Source organism: Maylandia zebra, linkage group LG3 (assembly GCF_041146795.1).
Source record: "Maylandia zebra isolate NMK-2024a linkage group LG3, Mzebra_GT3a, whole genome shotgun sequence".
Classification (NCBI taxonomy): domain Eukaryota; kingdom Metazoa; phylum Chordata; class Actinopteri; order Cichliformes; family Cichlidae; genus Maylandia; species Maylandia zebra.
Genome location: NC_135169.1, coordinates 8094941 through 8113906, shown reverse-complemented (window position 1 = coordinate 8113906; position 18966 = coordinate 8094941). Strand labels below are relative to the sequence as shown.

At 44.7% G+C, this 18966-nt stretch overlaps 1 protein-coding gene and 1 pseudogene across 4 annotated transcripts; one reads left to right on the top strand and one right to left on the bottom strand.

The window, feature by feature from the left end:
• Positions 1-1065: 1065 nt before the first annotated feature.
• On the bottom strand, positions 1066-7274 carry LOC112431216 (uncharacterized). 3 transcript variants are annotated; one of them, XM_076882323.1, is made up of 10 exons: positions 7084-7274; positions 3752-3805; positions 3340-3636; positions 3076-3250; positions 2932-2988; positions 2691-2836; positions 2484-2564; positions 2199-2383; positions 1824-2042; positions 1066-1734 (listed from the first exon to the last, which is right to left on the bottom strand). In XM_076882323.1, exons 3-10 carry the CDS (start codon positions 3624-3626, stop codon positions 1397-1399), a joined length of 1488 nt encoding a protein of 495 aa, XP_076738438.1. In that variant the 5' UTR covers positions 3627-3636; positions 3752-3805; positions 7084-7274; the 3' UTR covers positions 1066-1396. The 3 variants fall into 3 exon arrangements, with proteins under 3 accessions (XP_076738438.1, XP_076738436.1, XP_076738437.1); XM_076882321.1 differs by having other exon boundaries at positions 1824-2069; positions 7084-7273; XM_076882322.1 differs by lacking the exon at positions 3752-3805 and having other exon boundaries at positions 1824-2069; positions 7084-7272.
• A 4559-nt stretch (positions 7275-11833) lies between these two features.
• On the top strand, positions 11834-18930 carry LOC101484336 (H-2 class II histocompatibility antigen, A-U alpha chain-like; annotated as a pseudogene). The gene is made up of 4 exons (XR_013097035.1): positions 11834-11972; positions 12037-12282; positions 12666-12950; positions 18407-18930. The product of XR_013097035.1 is annotated as an H-2 class II histocompatibility antigen, A-U alpha chain-like (transcript).
• The last annotated feature ends 36 nt before the right edge of the window (positions 18931-18966 follow it).

Genomic DNA, 18966 nt, shown 5'->3' with positions numbered 1-18966 from the left:
GTGACTCAATATAAAAACTCTGCATAACCTTTCATCCTTGTTCAGGAATAGGACGGAGGAGGATTTTGAATCATTTACAGCCAGAAAATCGTCTAAATAGCTCCATTTGTAGCATTAATTTTGCAACTTGGCTAACAGACAGCCAGTCTAGGGCCTAGGGCCAATCTCTGCTCTCGATCTCCTAACTGGAAACCAAATAGTACAGCTCTCATTCTAAGTGTCATCACCAGAGGTTCCAGTCAGAATAAATAGCATTGGAGATAACGGGCACCCCTGATGAGTGGAACGCTCCAATGTGACGGGTTTAGAAACTATTGTTTGTTACAAAAGTTGAACCCATCTGAGAAAATGATTTCCAGATCCATATCTTGGGAGAAGGTTAAATAAATCTGACCAGTCTATTCTGTCCGAGGCCTGACGAGCGTCCAGTGATAATAAAGCTGCATCGTTAGCATCACATCTCTCATGAATTATATGAGAACCCTTCTTATATTGTGAAACCCTTGATGCTTTGGTACAAAGCGAATCAAATGTGGGATCCAAGGCTTTGATCTTCAGGCTAAACATTTAAAGTATTTTAGTGTCAACCCCCGTCAGACTCTAAATGATGAGTGTTCTGCAGGTTTAGCAGGTTTCTCAGTACTCACTGCCTGTCTCACAGTGGGTGGAGAGCCTCCGTGTGATATGCTTCTACATGCATGTTAAAAAGTGAAAAAAAAAGTAAAAAGTAAAAAAAATCCAACATGTCCAAATGAAGACTGTCAGATTTGATTTCAGCTCTTTTAAAGTGTCTTTATAAGTTAATTTAACTCTTATTGGAGAGTTGGAACGTTAACTCTGACTTAGTGTTGAATACCAAATCTGTCTGGAGTTGATCATTCAACACTTATTCATGCTAACTAGGTGTTAAGAGTTTATATACCAACCCCCACAGAGGATTTTAGTTTAACTACATCAGAGTTATCTTCTAATTCATTCTGTGAATTTTACTGTTCTGAATTTCTAGAAATTCCTTTGGAAATAAACATTATTGCAAAGAGGACTGCATCAGCTGAGGCAACATGGTGTCCTGTGAGCTCAATTTCCTTTTAATCAGAAAAGGTCAGACACAACAAAAGCCAAGCAAAGCATCAAACAAAGGAAAAATAAAGACAAGTCAAATGTCCAGCCAAAGGATTTATGGGAGACTCCATCAGTGATGGACCGAGTCAACCGGCATTTCACCTCTGAGAAAGATATATAACAGAATAGCTTTAGCTTGAGTTTGAACTTATACAAAACGCAGCAATATATTAAAAAACACAGTTTTATTGATTATAAAATACACTATTGGAGTCATGTCGGTGTGGGCAGAAATCCAAATGTAGGATATGGGACATAAAACACGGTGCCATCTCTAGACTCCATAGTCCCACAGGAGCTCCTCTCCAACCGCGATGTCCCTCAGGGCGATGAACAGCACACTCTCCCGAGGACCAGCAGGGAAGTTCATGGTGAACCTTTGTGGCTTCACGTTTGGATTCCTTTGGCAATGGTTCATGTGCCTTCTATAGGAGTCCTTGTGCAGGTGGCAGGCACAGGGGGACGCAGTGGCATCAGCCCTGTGGCACTCGTCCCTGTAGAAGAAGAGAGACCCTGACTGCCGCCTCTGATTCCCTGCAGCTTTGGTGATGCACGTCCCGTGGTAGTCGCAGACGACGTCTCCTTTGTTGAAGGGCATCAGGGCGATGACACCTGTGAGCAACAGGAAGTCATCATAAGCTCTTTAGAAATGTTGACTTGCTGTCAAACGAGGGTGTGGTCCAAACGATAGGTGCATTTACCTTTGCCCCTTTCCCCCCCGAAGTCCTTCAAAGCCAGGCCCTTCCATTTCTGCTCTGAAATCGAGGACATGAGGGACGGGCTGTCCTGGATCCTGGGCTGTGGAGCACCCCAGGCCCGTAGGACGGCATCAACAGTGGGCTTGTTGGTGCTCCAGGTCTCCTTATCTAATGCCGTCTGTACTCTTGCACGCTGAGGGGCGTTGCCTCTTCTGGCACACCCTGTCCCAGAGCGAGGCGTGAGGAATACTGCAAATCAACCATCTGAGTCAATCGTATATATTTGAACCTCTGTGATGTGAAGTATTGCTGAGCTATGTGTATATATTAGAGCTGTAAATAATGGAGGCAGAGCGTCCATTAGCATGACGGGCTTACCGAGGATGTGCTGAACTCTCTGCTTAAGCTGAAGCTCCCTCCACCTTTTGTAGTGGGCTCGGTAGTGTGGAAAACCAGCCTGTACACACCGGCGTTTTGAAGGTGGCTCTCCATTTAGGGTTACTGGGAAGGTCTGCTGGAAGGCATCCCATTCCCTGAGTGGTAGGCGCTTTGTGGAAATGGACCTACACAGAATGAGAGAGAAACCCACCAATAGTTTGTATGTGGAAACTTGTAACGCAGGTTTTCTTGTGCTAGTGGGTAACATAAAAACAAAAAGCATACCTGGCCTGTCCCGAGGTTTCTACTCCTGCTGAGTGTGATGCTGACCCAGCCGCAGGATCCTCAGTGTCGCTGCGCAGGTATCTAACCAAATTAGAAAGGTGAAGCAGTTCTACATCCACCAACAAACGCAGCAACACATGTGTTTGAGTGCTATGACCACACTGGCAAAGTTTTGCCAGTATGGATCCAGTGGTGTGCAGCACTCACCTGGCCCTCAGGCGCTGTACATCTCCTGTTGGGTTGGTCAGAGGGACCCCACCTTCTCCCAGGAAGAACCTGCCCCCGTCGTCACTGCCAACTCTTTGGTTTTGTAAGCACACTGGGCGGATGTTCTTAAAGTAGCACTCCAACAGCTGCAGAGACAAGAGCCATCAATGAAAACTATAAATCACCTCCCAGGGTCCACACAGAGCAGGAAGAGAGTCGCTGCTGAGAACAAAGGACTTACTTCTTCTTCCTGGATGGTCATCCACAAGCTTGCCCTTCGCTCCATCCAGTCCTGCACCTGTGGGTGTGGGACAAAGTGTTGGAGCTCAGGGTGACTTCCATCAACTATCACTTATAATTTACTGTTTTTGTTGGCGGCGCTTACAGAAAGTTCCTGAACAGCACCTGCTGTCAGTCCGTGCTGTAACATCAGGATGGCCTCGCAGTACTGCCTGAACGTTGTCATGGCAACGCTGGGGATGCAATCACCGCCTGCAAGCTTTTGGTGGAAATACTCGATGTCCCTTTTGGCCACGGCGAGGATTTCCTTCTTATCAAAGCTGTTGCAAAGGTGACAGTAAGACAGTGTTCAAAGTGCGTATGTGTCCTGCAGTATGTGTGAGCCAGAGTGGCAACAAGCTCATCAGACCTCTGTGTTGGGAAGGTTTGGGGAGTGTCTGTGATGATAAAGCCACGACTCTGAAGACGACTGCAGAGTTTGGTGCAAGATGTTGCGTCCTTGCAAAACTCCTGCAGCTCCGAGAAGCTCCAGAGTCGACCTTCCCTGGAAAACAGCTTCTGGGAGGCTTTAGCTCTGGAAGCTTCTTGCTCCCTCTCCTGTGCTGTGCCGTCTTTCAGGCACACTCCGCTCAGGTGATTCCAAATGAACAGCTGGGGCTTGTTGCACAGCAGGCAGTACACAATGTTTTTCTCCATGTTGTTTGGACTGCAAATACAAAGAGAGAGACAAACTCTGCACATCACTTTATAGCACCAGTAGCGTGTCTCGGTATGATGCAAAGCTAGCTATGTCGCTACACTGGACACCGAGCAGTACCTACTTTAAAACTGAACCTTTGTTGATCCTCTGCTGTTTCTCCAAAGCACACAATGTTCTGCACAAAGACATTTAACTTTAGCACATGTATAAAACATGCACGCACACCAGCAGTTCGTTCAGCTAAAAGAAACGCTTCATAGAAACCATTTCTACAACCAGCAAACGCAAAGAAAACAAGCCATGACTAAAACAGCAGTTACGTAAATGAGCAGAAGTTGCTAAACAAACAAAACTGAACCAGAAAGTCTCCAGACATCATGTAACCACTGTTTGACAAACGGTCCTACCGTAGGATGATGTTACGGTGATGTCTGACAAACCATCCCACTTAACCGAAGCTGCAAATTCGATAGTTTTGTGCCAAAAGCAGATGGCATTTTCACTTTAAAATGAACAAACATTCACAAAGGCTTAAAACAATATAGTATCCAAGTCAATAACATGCTAATACTTCCAAGTATGAACACGGAGTAGCGTTAAATCACCCGGTGTTCCAGATTAACTGGTGACGGTGGAACAGATGGTGGATTTTTTAATATTTTGTTGTTAACAGCAACAAGACTGGCGGAGTGTGTCTGAGGGAACCTCACAAATGTCACAGCAACACACTGCAGTGTAACCCCGACTTACGAAATTAATCTGTTCCCGACGGTTTTTCGTAAATCGAAGCAGCCATCGTGCCTTTTGAGTGCTTAGATGCTGGCTGGAGACGAAGTTCTTGGTGGCGGAGGTGGTGGAGGCTGAAGAAAGCATACGTATGCATGCATACATACATACAGCACCACCACGGGGGAAACTGGCATAACATTAAGGTGTAAAGTTGTTGATTTTTTAATTCAAAGATTAATCAGGCTTTAAACATCAGGAGGTAGTGCAACAGACACTGAAGTGCACATTAAAGACCAGAGAGAACATTATTTTTATTAACAAAAAGTTTTAATCCACCAACAGCCCTGACATCTAAAACACTACAAGTAAAAAAGAAAGGCAACAAAAAACAATTCAGACATTTTTACACAATTAGTAACACTTCAGCTTTCTTTGTAATGTCTGCTTGTATTTTAAGAAGTATCGCATTTGGGTAAAAACATTACCAATAACTCAAAATTAGAGGAATAAGTGTATATATGTGTCAGCTGTATGCATGCATACATATGCTGCATGTACATGACGTTCTAAACATTAAAACTAAAACTTTTTTTAAACTTAGATAATTAAAAAAAAATCTATTTTATCATTTATTTTTAGTGCATTTTTATGTTTTTGAACTAATCACTACTGCTACTTCCATCGCTTTTCCCCCTGTAAGGCACACTTTCACCTGAAGGTTGACTTGTTGCTGGCCTCTTTGTGAAAAATCTATCCAACGACGTCTGTCTCTGTCTACTTTTCAAAATGGATCTGAAGTGGGAGAGGCAGACGCACCAAAATGCTCTATAGCATGAGCGGTAAAGTTCTTTTCAGGGTGATTGTCCTTGATATCAGCCGATGGTATGACGGCCTCCTCCTCCTCGCTAAATTGTTGCTGTACTGATGAGTGCAGCATCGCCTCCAACTCTTGCAGCTCTGCCGTTGACAGCTCCTCTCGATGTTCATGCACAAGGTCGTTTATATCCTCCTCGTCAACCTGCAGTCCCAGGGCGGTGCCGAGATTTACGATCTCCTCAACCTTGACTTCAGGTTGAGGTTCCCCCTCAAAGCCTTCAAAATCTCGAGGGGCAACAGCATCAGGCCACAGCTTCCTCCAAGCAGAATTTAGCGTTCGACGACTCACCTCCCGCCATGCCAAAGAAATCAACTTGAGGCATGCAACGATGTCGAAATGATTTTTCCAAAACTCCCTGAGGCTGAGCTGCGTACTCTCTGTTATGTCCGAACACCGTTTGAACATGTGTTTCGTGTACGGTCTCTTTAAATTAGAGGTCACTTGCTGGTCCATGGGCTGGAGGAGAGGGGTCGTGTTGGGAGGGAGGAAGAGAACCTTGATGAACGAGAACTCCTCCAGGATATCGTCCTCGAGGCCAGAGGGGTGGGCGGGGGCATTATCGATGATCAGCAGGCACTTCATGGGGAGCTCGTTCTCCTCAAGGAACTTCTTGACAGCAGGGCCAAAAACCAAGTTGACCCATTCGACAAAGAACTGTCGGGTCACCCAGGCCTTGGGGTTGGACCTCCACATAACCTCGAGCCTCTCCTTTAAAATTTTGTGTTTCTTGAAGGCACGCAGATTTTCTGAGTGGTACACTAGGAGTGGCTTGACCTTACAGTCCCACTGGCATTAGCACACAGGGCGAGGGTGAGACGGTCCTTCATGGGCTTGTGGCCTGGCATCTTTATTTCCTCCGCGGTGATGTACGTACGCCGCGGCATCTTTTTCCAGAAGAGGCCAGTCTCGTCACAGTTGAATACCTGCTGGGGGATGTAGCCTTCTTGATTTATAAGTTCCTCAAATTTTTTAACAAATTCTTCGGCAGCCGTGTGATCGGAACTTGCTGCCTCGCCGTGACGCACAACGGAGTGGTTGCCAGTCCTCTTCTTGAACCGATAAAACCACCCATGCGATGCCCTGAACTCTGGGGAGGTTAGGGGTGCCTCCTGCGAGGACGTCGATGCCGTTGGCTGCTCATTGGAAGCTGCCTTACTTACTAAATCATTATAAATTGAGGACGTCTTCTCGCAAATGACAGTCTCTGTGGGGGTATTGCCAGTCTCTCCCTTGTCTTTAATCCAAACAAGGAGAAGCCTTTACATCTCGTCGTGTATGGGGGTCCTCCTTTTGGACATGATGGTGGGGCCCTTTGAAGGTTTACCTGCTTTGATGACTTCTTTTTGTTTTAGAATTGTTCCTATGGTCGAAGGATTTCGGCCATACTCGCGTGCAATAGCACTAAGTTTCCCACCTCGCTCATATTTATCAATAATTTCTCTCTTTGTTTTCATCGACAGCACTTTACGCTTCATTTTGCTAGCTGCGTGGTTCAAGTGGAACAGCGAAGCGCAAGTACGGAAGCCAAGGGGTTGTCACATGATTCGGAAGGCATTGTGGGCATTGAAGGCTCAGCCAATCAGAGCCAGCGGATTTCGTTACGCGGGCATTTTTCCGTAACACGGGCAGAAGTATTGCCGTTCAGTGCCTTCGTAACTTGAACTTTTCGTGAAAGTCGGGGCTCCACTGTATTCTGCATTAGCCAAGTCAGCTAGCATTAGCATCCATCAACCTGCAGCCTAAAGCCACAGTGTATACACAATGACCCGCATCCTGATGTGCGAATGACCGAACAACAGCCTGTACTGTGAGGTGCGCCGTGCACGGTCATTGTAATGTTTACTAACCTGAGGCAGTGAAGCTGCTGTCAGCCTGGGTAACAAGTAGACGAAAACACAATAATCTTCTGTAAACCGTGAACACAAACGACACACATGCTGTGCTGGGGTTAGCTTCACAACAGGAAGTTCTTTCTGTGAAATTCTTCTTCTGCGCCCCAAAACACTGCTCGGTACCACCATCGCGCTCTGCGCCCTCTAGTGTCCGGATGTAGAATTGCATTTAATGCCTGAAACTCACAATCCAACAGGTTTTTGCAACGTTTTTAAATCACTGTAACTTTTGAACCGTTCGCTCAATTGATACTAATCCAATTGTTTCTGAAAGCAGAGACTCTGCGCTTTCTCTGCATTTATCTTTAGCGTGAATATGCATGCACAGTTTGTTCACCTGATAGAAAAAGTCACATATAAAATTACCCGATACTTGAAAAAACACCAAAGTTAGCAGGTTTACTCTCGCTGTAGTTTCTCCGTAGCGTTACATTCACCTGGAAGTATGTCGGTTCTCAGTCATCCAGCTCAGCATAGTGTAAGGAGCTGCTGATGGAGAGTCCCACATTTAGCCATATGGGAGAGTCCCCAAGAGGGTCATGGACCCCTAATCATCCTCTACCTAATCATATGAACCGAGGTGTGAAGATAACAAAGCCAGCAGACAGGGTGGCACCTTTGTCTCTCATGCACGAAGAGAGACGCCTCTGAAAAGGCCTCCAGGCCTCTTTAAGTGCAGTCACACCTGACAAAAAGGGATCTTAAAACTGGATTATAGATGTTCAACGATGGTCGTTCACACAGCACAAAAGCATTGCACATTTGCCTTTCACGAGCTGCCGTCTTCCAACAAAAAGCATTTACAATTCCTCATCAGCCGTCAAAGGGTTTCCCACAGCTCGCCTCCTGCCTCTGCACAGCCAGGGAGCTCCTAACGACCTCTGACCTCCTGTAGTTTGGAGTTATCAAAGTAACCCATGACAGTAATGTTTATGCTGAGAGATGGGCTTAATATGATGGAATAAAAATCAGGTCTCATTTTATAGAAATGCTGTTGAATGCATTAGCTTTAAAATAAGTGAGGGATGTGCTTTTCTATCTCCAGTGCACCCAGGAGGCATTTCTGCTGCACACAAAGGTAACTGAATGTCATTTCTTCTTTTCAGGGTGGAAATGTGTCCAGACTCTAACATGGACCCACGGGCCCCACCCTTGGGATTTATGAGGAACAGGGAAAATGATCGGGAGAGAAGCAACAGACTGACTGAAAGAACTGGAACGAGCTCGTATAGAATCAGCTAAACAATATTGTGGATGAACAAATAGAAGCTTAAACACCTCAGACAAAACTATTATAAAACGGCCCCAAAGCTAAAGAATAACAGCACGGAAACTGTGCAAACAGTTAGAAACATTAAAAATCCACCTGCTTATTGCTGCAAACCCAAAGATACAGAAGAATCCTTTTGGTCCTCCTTCATCACTTCCCTGCTCCTCCTCTGCCTCACCTCGTGCTCTCATCCTGGGTTTGCATTGAAAGTATCCCCACCTAATCCCTTATCTATGTAATGCTGAGCTTGCTAAACCTTTTTTATACTTTTTGTTTTATTGGTGACTCCAGAACTCGTGCAGCTGTTAGTGATCACAGCAAGTTTCCCAACCCCAGTTTTAGTTTTCCACTCACCCTTTATTTACAGACAGTCATCAGTAACATTGTCAGCTCTGTCTTGCCTGTTGATGGTCTTGTTTTCACATTTTGGGGTTAATCCTTTTAAATAAACTATAAAAACAATCCATGTGTCAGAGCCTCGTTTGTGCTGATTAGAGTCAAGTTTCTTTATTTGTCACATGCACAGTTATACAAATACAACACGCAGTGAAATCTATCCTGACACGCTCCTGCACTGTGGAAAGGGGACAGAAGAACATGATGTTATATACATTAAGTATAGCAAATATACTTTGATGTATATATTATATACACTGTAGGTGTTGGAGCTGTTATCGATGAAACACTGTCCTTCTCCCTGCCGTCTCTCTTCATGAGATCCTCCACCGATGGGCCAAAGTCGGCTGTCATTCCCAGAATGGTCCAGGTCTCTATCTTACAATGAAACACAGACCGATCTCTGCTTCCTCCTCTGCCTCCTTCATCCCCTCTGAGGATCCAGAAAAGGCTTCAAAGACTCTACTCCCTGTCAAAATTAGGGCTTAAAAAGTTTTCTCCCCCAATAAAGATTAAAACCATAAGCTGGGAGGGCTGGGTTTGTTTGCGCTCACTGGTCTGATCGAGCATCCCTGACGTTTCACACTGGTTACCAGTTCTTCAGAGGGAAAAACACTGGTGGGAACAGGAGAGAAACAAGGCACAAGCCCACACTCCCCACTCTGAATGGCACATCTTGCCTGCAGTTGGCCACACCGTTCCTCTACGTGGATTAGATGCATCTATGCAGTGAGTAACACACCAGTTTCTCTGAGGGCATTTTGACCTTCCCCTCTGATTTTGCTCTCATTAAAATGTCACACAAACTGGGATTTTTCCCCCGAGAGCTTTAAAATGTAAAATCTATGCTGCAGAACGTGTGAGGCAGATGGTAACTTGTTCTGTGCAAGAAAAATACCCTCTGCTCAGCTTTCTGTTATGGCCTCTATCACTTCAAAAATACTGTGGTATCTAAGACATGAAGTTTTAAGTGGCTACTCTCATATTGGAGTTTAATTGACCAATGATGTGTATTTAAAATCTGTGTGAACTCTTTAAAAGTGTCTTCCACATGCACCCACTCACCATAGTTCCTGGTGGAGAACAGCTGCTCTAGTGCGTTTTGCTCCCTGTAGTCGTATGAATGGCAAACTACACTCACTGGCAGCAGCATGGGCACACTGAAGCTTTCTTCTGACATTTTCGCTCTCTAGTGTCATCACCATAGTCAGAATAAATAGCATTGGAGATAACGGGCACCCCTGATGAGTGATCAATAGTTAGACGTCTGTCTAATTCCTGCTTTGTGTCTTCTGTTCGTGTCGGGAACTGAAGTTCAGATGGATCGACTGATACATTCCTCTCACTCTGCATTTCCTTCATTCTCCATACCAAGAGTTTTCTCGCTTTCCCTCCTTGGTCATACTAAAACTGCCACATTAGACTTTTTGCTGATGCATCAGAAGACAATTTATTATATTCAGTTCTAAAACGTAACAATTCACTTTGATGAGCTCGATGTTAAGTTGTTTTGTGGAGCGGAAAACAAACTCCCGATCTTGGAGGTTCAGGAATCAGATAAGGACACCTGTGTTGGTTTGGCTTTCGAGGTGTTAGGGTGCAACTGCTGATCCTCGGCGCCGTCCCAGAGACCAAACAGACGCAGCTTCTTGCGTCGGACGTGGTTCTCCAGGTCGTCAGTCTGATTTTCAGCTTCCTCATCACAGAAACACATGAACATTAGACCGGAGCATTCAGGGAGTGAAAGCAGTATTTCAACCTTTAAGCTGAACTAACGTTTTACCCTCCTCTTCATCGTCTCGTCTCCCTGCTGTCAGAGACACGACACCCAAATGAACCTCTAAGAGATGATGTCGTCAGTGACCAATCAAGAACGAGAATAGATGACTGACACGTGCTACAATAAGTCTTAGTTTCCCTGTCACTGTATTTTAGGAGTGTGAAGCTATAACGTTATTTTAAAAACTAAGCCGAGCCTGAGAGTCGTGGTTGTGGTGAAGCAGAGAGCTCTGACGGCCCGGACCCGCCCCACAGGTGGAGCTCTGCACAGCCTGAGCCAGCTCACACACTCAGCTACACCTCTTAGTTTACATCAGCGTGTTGATGTTTGACTCCATCCACCAACACGAACCTGATGTAGTTTACTCTCATTTTGAGTCGATCAGCTGACTCTCAGATCACAGCACGGGAGATGTACGTCACTAGCCTGCACGATCGACACAGATGACAAGAGATGAATCCTGACCAATCCTGGCACCTGTCAAGAACAGGAAGGTGGACACAGAACGCTGCGTATTCCAGGAAAAGCTGGCAAATGATTGTTTGGTGTTGGAGTGTTGGAGACAGTATCTGTGTGCAGTGTGATGCTGAGGAGCATCAGGACATTCACAGTGCTGACAGTGAAGTAGCTGCTTGCCCTGAAGTAGACGATGAGCAGCAAAGTTTGCAGCCAGCTGGGAACAACATCTAAACAATCTGCAGCCTGTGATCTGAACACAGCACATAATGATCGTGTGTCACAAAGCTTTGCTGAATAAAAGTGTCGTCACCTTTGTTTTCTTGCAGATTATCATCGTACACGTGAGCTCTGCTGATCTCTCCACCTTCTTCTACTTCTTGACACCTTTAAGTGACATCATCCAGGTGTGTTTGTGCTGATTCCTACAGGTGTGTGTGTGTGTGCAGGTAATACCCTGGAAGAGGTGAACATGATGAATGTTTCAGGCTGCTGTGATGTAACATGTTCTAATCAGGCCCAGACACAGAAACCATTTTAAAAGACAAATTCATATTTTATTTCTTCTTCTAAATCTTTGTAAACAAACTGAATCAGTTTTTCAAATAAAGTTTGTTTTATTTTGAAAATCATCAGAGGGGAAACTGATGACGATAAACATTATTGTGAAGAGTCTATAAATACTGATGATTGATTGGAGCTGTCTCCAGCTGTTTGTAGATCGTTTTCCCTTCAGCTGCCTGGATACTGATGACATCATGGGGTGTGACCTCTGTGATTGGCTACTCTGAGTTAGTGCTCAGCTGCTGCTACACTTTCAGTCGGTTCACTCACACACACACACACACATACTCACACACAGTTTAACGGTCAGAGAGCTGCTGATGAAGATGAAGGAGCTGCTCCTCTTCCTCTCCTGTGTCCTCTGTGTCTCTGCCGATGGTGAGTTTGTCTCGGTAAACTCTGGCAGGCCGGCAGCAGCTTATTGATCGGTGTTTCATTTCAGGTCTGCACGGTGACGTTCATATAAACGGCTGTTCAGACTTCGATGCAGAGGACATGTATGGACTGGATGGGGAGGAGGTTGCCTACGCAGACTTTAACAACCACACGGAAGTCTACATGCTGCCTCCTTTTGCCGATCCTATGACTTACCCCGGCGCTTATAAACAAGCTGTGACTGAGCTGAAGGTCTGCAGACACAACCTGAAGGCTCTTGGCGCGGTGATGAAGGACTACCCTTCCAATAACCGTAAATACAAACATTTAACGTGTGTCTCACCTCACCTGTGTTTACCTGAAATGATCAGTCCAATCAAACACAGCCAGTGAAACAAACTGATTAAAGGTATGAAATCATTCCACCTTAAACACATTTAGAAATTGACATGTTTCTATTTGTGTTTCTATTAAAGACCACATTTATTTTTCTTCATTAGTTTCTCTGGAGCTGAGCAGAGTTCTGTCTGTGCTCCTGTTTCTCTAGTTTAACTTCACGATTCGTCAGGCTGGTTTCTCTCACACAGACAATGATGGCATCATCTCAGTGAATGACTGAACAAGTCATTGATGTTTATCACGATCGATGGGAACCAGCTGAAGCTCTGATCCTCTGCCTGATGTGTTTGTGCACAGATGCTCCTTCAGCTGTGATGATCTACACCAGAGACGAGGTGGAGTTTGGAGAGGAGAACACTCTGATCTGTCACGTGACTGGTTTCTATCCTGCTCCTGTCAACGTCTCCTGGACCAAGAACGGACAGAAGGTCACAGAAGGATCCAGCACCAACGTTCCCTATCCCAACAAAGATGGACCCTTCACCCAGATCTCCAGACTGCAGTTCACCGCACAGCTGGGAGACATCTACAGCTGCACAGTGCGACATCTGGCCCTGACTGAACCACTGACCAAGATCTATAGTAAGAAAACTTTATTTAAACAAAAGACTGAGGCCAGTGTTCATCAGAGCAGCTGGATCTGATCTGATAGTTTGACACGATGATTTTTGTCACACATTTTGGAGCCAATATGATCATCTCATCCCACCAACGATGGGAACAGAGTTTAATACACTGAATCATATGAACAGTAAGTAAGAACATACAGAGAACAGCAAGACGACACAGAGCAAAGCAAGCAAAGCAAACTGTGGGCTGTAGAGCCTTAAGTACAGACAGCAGAGCAACACAGAGACAGACAGAGCAGATGTCTCTGTGGCTTCTCTTTATAGGGGCCAGTAACTCCACCTCCTGCTGCTGCTGCAGGGTAACTTTCCACTCGTCCTCCAGCCAAAAACAGCTGGTGCTGGGTCAGGGGCTGGTCAGGGCTCTGGATCAGGGTTATCTGCAGCTGGGGGCCCTTTGATGAACTCTTTGCTTTGCATTATCACAATAGGTCACGACACAGTCAAACGCCACATATTAATCCTGGTTGTTAAATCTCGCAACAAGCAGAATGCATCAACAGGTGCTCTGACAGCAAGTGGCATAATCTTATGATAAACATGTTAATAATAGCTGACCTAATTATACAGGTTATATACAGTAGTATTGTAATGATCGTTAAGGTGACTTTACTGTGATGTGTTCAGTATCTGTTACAACGTAACCACCTTAATAACCCACGGTGAGGGCAAAACTACTTGAAAGTTACAGTACATATGTTCACTGCACATAGATATATAGTGCATATAGTTATATAAGTATACTTTCCTAACATTCCCCTGGTCAACCAATTTAAGACAAATGAATTCCTGTTCGTTTGCAAAGCAGACGACACAGCATCCCTGAAAGAATTCTCAAGAAACTTAAAACGAGACTAATTATAGGAAAATGAAAATAAGGCATGAAACATACCAGTAGACACAAATTACATACGTGGATTACATGACACCATATGTGAAATTGATATAATTAAACAATTAATTCCCAGTTTTGGATTTCATCTTGGTGCAGCTTCTTTTTCTGAACAAAGGTCTGAGTGTGAGCTGTGAAATGTCCTTTGATAGCTTCAGGGTTATTTCTGGAGTTCCACAGGGCTCAGTGCTAGGACCAGTTCTGTTTACATTACACATGCGTCCTTTAGGTAACACCACAATAGGCATAACATACCTCCGTCATGCAGATGACACCCTCTTCCATGTATCCAACACACACCAGTCAACCTGCAGGAATGTCTCCAGAAACCAAAGACCTGGATGACCTCGAACATTTTGCTCCTACATTTAGATAAGACTGAGTTTACTGTCCTAAAAAACCTTAGACATATATGGTATCTAACCAGATACTTAGTCTGGATTTTTAACCAGGATCTGTCCTTCAATGCACATATTGAAAACTGCTTTCTTCCATTTTTGCACCCATGCTTCTATCTCTAAAATTAGAAATATCCTGTCTCACACTTACTGAAAAATGAGTTCATGCATTTGTTACTTCCAGGCTGGACGACTGTCATTCATTATTATCAGGATGTCCTAAAAACTCCCTGAAAAGCCTTCGAGCATGAATACTGGCAGGGACTAGATGACACAGTATATCTCTGTCATCCAGTCGGGGGCAGGGATAGCTCAGTGGGTAGTGTGGACGCCCCCACTGAACGGCTACCCTGAGGTACTCCTGAGGGTCCCTGCACACTGCTCCCCGGGCGCCTGATTTTTCTGCTGCCCACTGTTACACTGAGTTACATGCAGAGAGAGTAATTTCCCCACGGAGATCAATAAAGCATACGTTATTAGCATGACAGCCTTTATTCTTACGGTAAAGGACCCATTGAAAAGCTAAAGCAGCTGTATTAGACTAATCATACACATTTACACAGACATGCATGAATTTCAGTTTACAATCATACAAAGTTCCCTATTGGACCTTGTTACATATTTGGGTGGTTGACTCTGAGGCAGACAGTTTACCCTATAGATTGAACTAAGACCTTACAAATTTAAGAAGCACAATGACAACATTCAACAATTAGACTTAACAACCCCATTTCCCTTAATTTGAAATAATACATGTAACTGAAATCCTTCTGGTTTGCACCGTAATATCAGCACAGACAGGAGCTCTGAGTCAGCAACACTTTAAATGAGACAGTGAGAGTGAGGAGGTCCGACAGATGTTTGAGGGTGCAGCTGATGGCAACATCAATGAACTCTGTCATTGGATATATTGGAAAATGCATGGACGATATCATCACTAAAACCACCGTCTGCAAATATCCAAATCAGAAACCCTGGTAGATAAGGACATTCTTGCTAAGCTCAAAGTGCGGACCTCTGCCTTTAACTCAGGGCGTTCTGATGCATATGAAGCAGCCAGGTACGACCTCTGAAAAGGGGCCACAAAGGACTACAGGGACAAAGTGGAGTCCAGCTACCACAGCTTTGACGCCAGGCGCCTGTTGAATGGACTACGCTGCATCACTGACTACAAGAAGGAAAACACGGCAGTGTCCAGCCCACAGCGTCTCTCACAGACGAGCTCAACAACTTCTACGCTTGTTTTGTTGCAGACAACGAGGAGCCGCTGCTCTATCCTCAGGAGCACAGTGAGGCTGTAACTTATACTCTTAAAACAGAAGCTGTGAGATGGTCTTTCAAAAAGGTCAATCTTCACAAAGCTCCGGGACCGGACGGCATCTCAGGCCGGGTTCTCAGAGCATGCGCCGACCAGCTGGCAGGGTGTTCACCAACATCTTCAACCTCTCCCTGAGGCAGTCAGGGGTCCCCACATCCCTCAAAACAACCACCATCATCCCCATTCCTAAGAAATCAGAGGTCTCCTGTCTGAAATGCTACCGCCCTGTTGCACTGACATCCGTCATCATCAAGTGCCTTGAGTGGCTGGTCAAAGGTCACCTCTGCTCCTCCCTCCATGTTACATATCTGCAAAGTTTGGCATGAACGCCAACCATCCCTCCAAATTTCTACAATCTAAGACCGAGAGCTTGCTGACGAGCTGCATCACAGTTTGGAACAGAAGCTGCTCTGCAGCAGCAGGAAGCCACAGAGCATCACTGGCACGAGGCTTCCTGCCACTCAGGATGTTTATCCCCAGAAGTGTCTCAAAGCACACAGCATCATCAAGGACCACAGCCACCCAGCACATCAGCTGTTCTCCTTGTTACCATCTGGCAGACGTTACAGGAGTCTGTCTGCTCGGACTACAAGACTCAAACTCTTTTTACCATCAAGCCAGCACCACAACACATAATCCATATATGATGTAACGTTTATGTAAATCCCTCTGTGCAGGTCTCATCCCTTCAATAATGTGATGCTCATTGGGGCCATCATAAACATATAAATACAGAGTAATGAAATACAGTAAGACGAGGGCTGGAGCTCTGGGCTTTAATCTTAGGAGTTTGTTGGGAGGATCAGTGATGCAGCTGCTTCATGTGGTCCACTGCAGATATGATGGATAGTTAGGTGATAGTTGTTCCCCTCCTACGCCTGCCAACCCTTAGACGTCGTCCTCCGCCTGACTCCTCCACTCCACCTTTGTGCAGGCCCCATCGCTGACCCTGGCCTGCGTACTGCCGGTGTTGCTCCTCCACAGGCTCTGGCCTGCTGATCTGTGTTGTACCCTTCAGTTGGTGAGCTCCTTCATCTGTGAGCAGTTATCTGTTTTCCTTCATGTCAGGAGAGTCGTTATTGCGAGTGTGTGCAAACATCAGTTAAGTAACTGTTTTCTCGTCCTGTGAGCTCGACCTCTTCTTACTCTCCCTTTCTTTAACTTCCTTTTCCTCTCACTTGCATGTTTCCTCTTCCACAAACTGTCTAATCACACTCTCCAGTGTGTGTGTGACTTCCTGCATCTCTTACTTTCTCATTCCCAGTTCATTCCTTAAACATATAAAGTGCAATTTGCTTCTTTTGTTGAGCAGTAAAAATCCCTCTGATGTTGTGGGACTCTCAAAAACTTAGTTCCTGGTTCAAGCCTGACACTTTGGGCTTTGCAGGGTGAAGGCCTCGTGTTTTATGCTTCTCTGATGCTCTTTGAAATGTTGTTTCTATTTTAGCCATAGAAGAAGGATTGCACGCAGTCTGACCAGCATCAAGGCAAGTGTTTCAGATACCACTGATCTCTTTATGATTCTCTCCAACACAACACCTAACTGTGCTCTTTCTGTCCCTCCTAAGACCCTCCCTCTCTCTCTCTTTCATGGCATTTCTAATCTCTCTTTGCTGTTTTGGCTGATTGGGACCTGATGAGGGTAGAAACAAAGAATTACCTGATTTCTTTTTTAAACCTGATTGTTGTTTCTGAGAAAAATGAGATCCACATATGAGGACATTTGTTTTAAATGCTGATCGAGCAGTGACAGTATAATGTCTATAATGGTCCAGACAACCTAAGATGTGATGTCCACATATGTGGAGGTTAATCAGCTATTCTAGTGATTCAAATAACTTGATCAGTTCTGCATCACACAGCTGTTATTCCTGTTTTTCTTTTCCCAGACAGATATTTTTGTTCTTTGAATTTAAATGTTTCTTTTCCTCTAAAATGCTCAAGTGTAGCTACTTTGCCTTCATTCCTACTTGTTTGGGAAGAGCTGTGATCCAGCTGTTTGAGTGTATTTTAATTTCTTATATTATATTTGGAGATGTGTTGTTTCCATTGCCCTGATCACCTCCTGTGTGTATTTAGTGTGTGTTTCATTCACTCTTTGTCAGGTCGTCTGTGTATTTCCCCTCCATGTCATGTCACAGTGCTCATAATCACCATAGTTTTTCATAGTTACCTCATTCTTGGGGCTCTTCAGGTTGTTTTGTTGCTTTAACTAATTTATTATTAACACCCATATAAGATTATGCATAAAATGAATGACTAATGTAAAAAATTGTGTTTTTTCTTTATATATGTTTGTTATGTAAATGTGCTTTTATTTATTCACTCCACATAAAATGTAAAAAATAGTTGTTTTTTGTCTGTTTACAATTCAAATTTAAACTATTTACATTTTTTTTGCTTTGGGCTCTGGGTTGGTTCAGGTGGATGTGGTGGTGTACTGCATGCTGCTGTAGATGCAGCAGCAGCAACAGTTGCAGACACACTGGCACCTTCACACTCAACTGACTGTGTTTCATCTTCCCATTGCACTGATGGGTGGACAGCTGTCAGGAGCCTGTGCAGTTTGTGGAGCGGCTCCGTATGATATCCTCTACACTCTGGCTTTGTGTTGTCAACAACATTAAAATGCTTCCAGATTTGGCTTTTCTTGGTTTCACTTAATGACCCAGGTGATTAAAAACATGTTCAAGAGTCTGCGTGAAAGTTACAGTGCACATGCTCAGTGCAGGTAGATGTAGAGTGTATATAGTTACATAGACATACATGTCATCCTGTTTCTCTCTGTGTGTCTGTGTCTCCAGATGTGGAGGCGTCTGCTCAGCCTGATCCAGGTGTTGGACCCTCTGTGTTCTGTGGAGTGGGTCTGACTCTCGGTCTGTTCGGTGTGGCTGTTGGAACCTTCTTCCTCATCAAAGGAAACGAGTGCAGCTGATTGGCTCACGGTGACGATGTCATTCTATGACGAGCTCCTAATCAGTGTGACTGTGCTGTAGGTGAGTGTGCAGAGTTCGCCTGTAATGAGCATCAGATCCTTTGTTCTGGTTTACCTGCCTCACCTGACGTGCTTAATAATGGAACATCTGTATGAGCTGTGCCGTCAGCCGCTGGTGTCAATAAAGTTTAACTCTGGAATTCAAAGCAAAGCTATTTTCAGCTGCTCTCGCACCACCAGCAGATTTTACCTGGACTCTGTTCCTGCCACAAAAGTGATGAGACTGAGATCAGTTTGATGTGACCTCAGTGTTCATAAACTCCTATAATGTGTCTTTGTTTACCAAACCGTGTTTCAGATTTTCATATATCAATAAAGTTTAATGACAGATTCTGTGTGTGTGTGTGTGTGGAGTCAGACTTTGAGCTC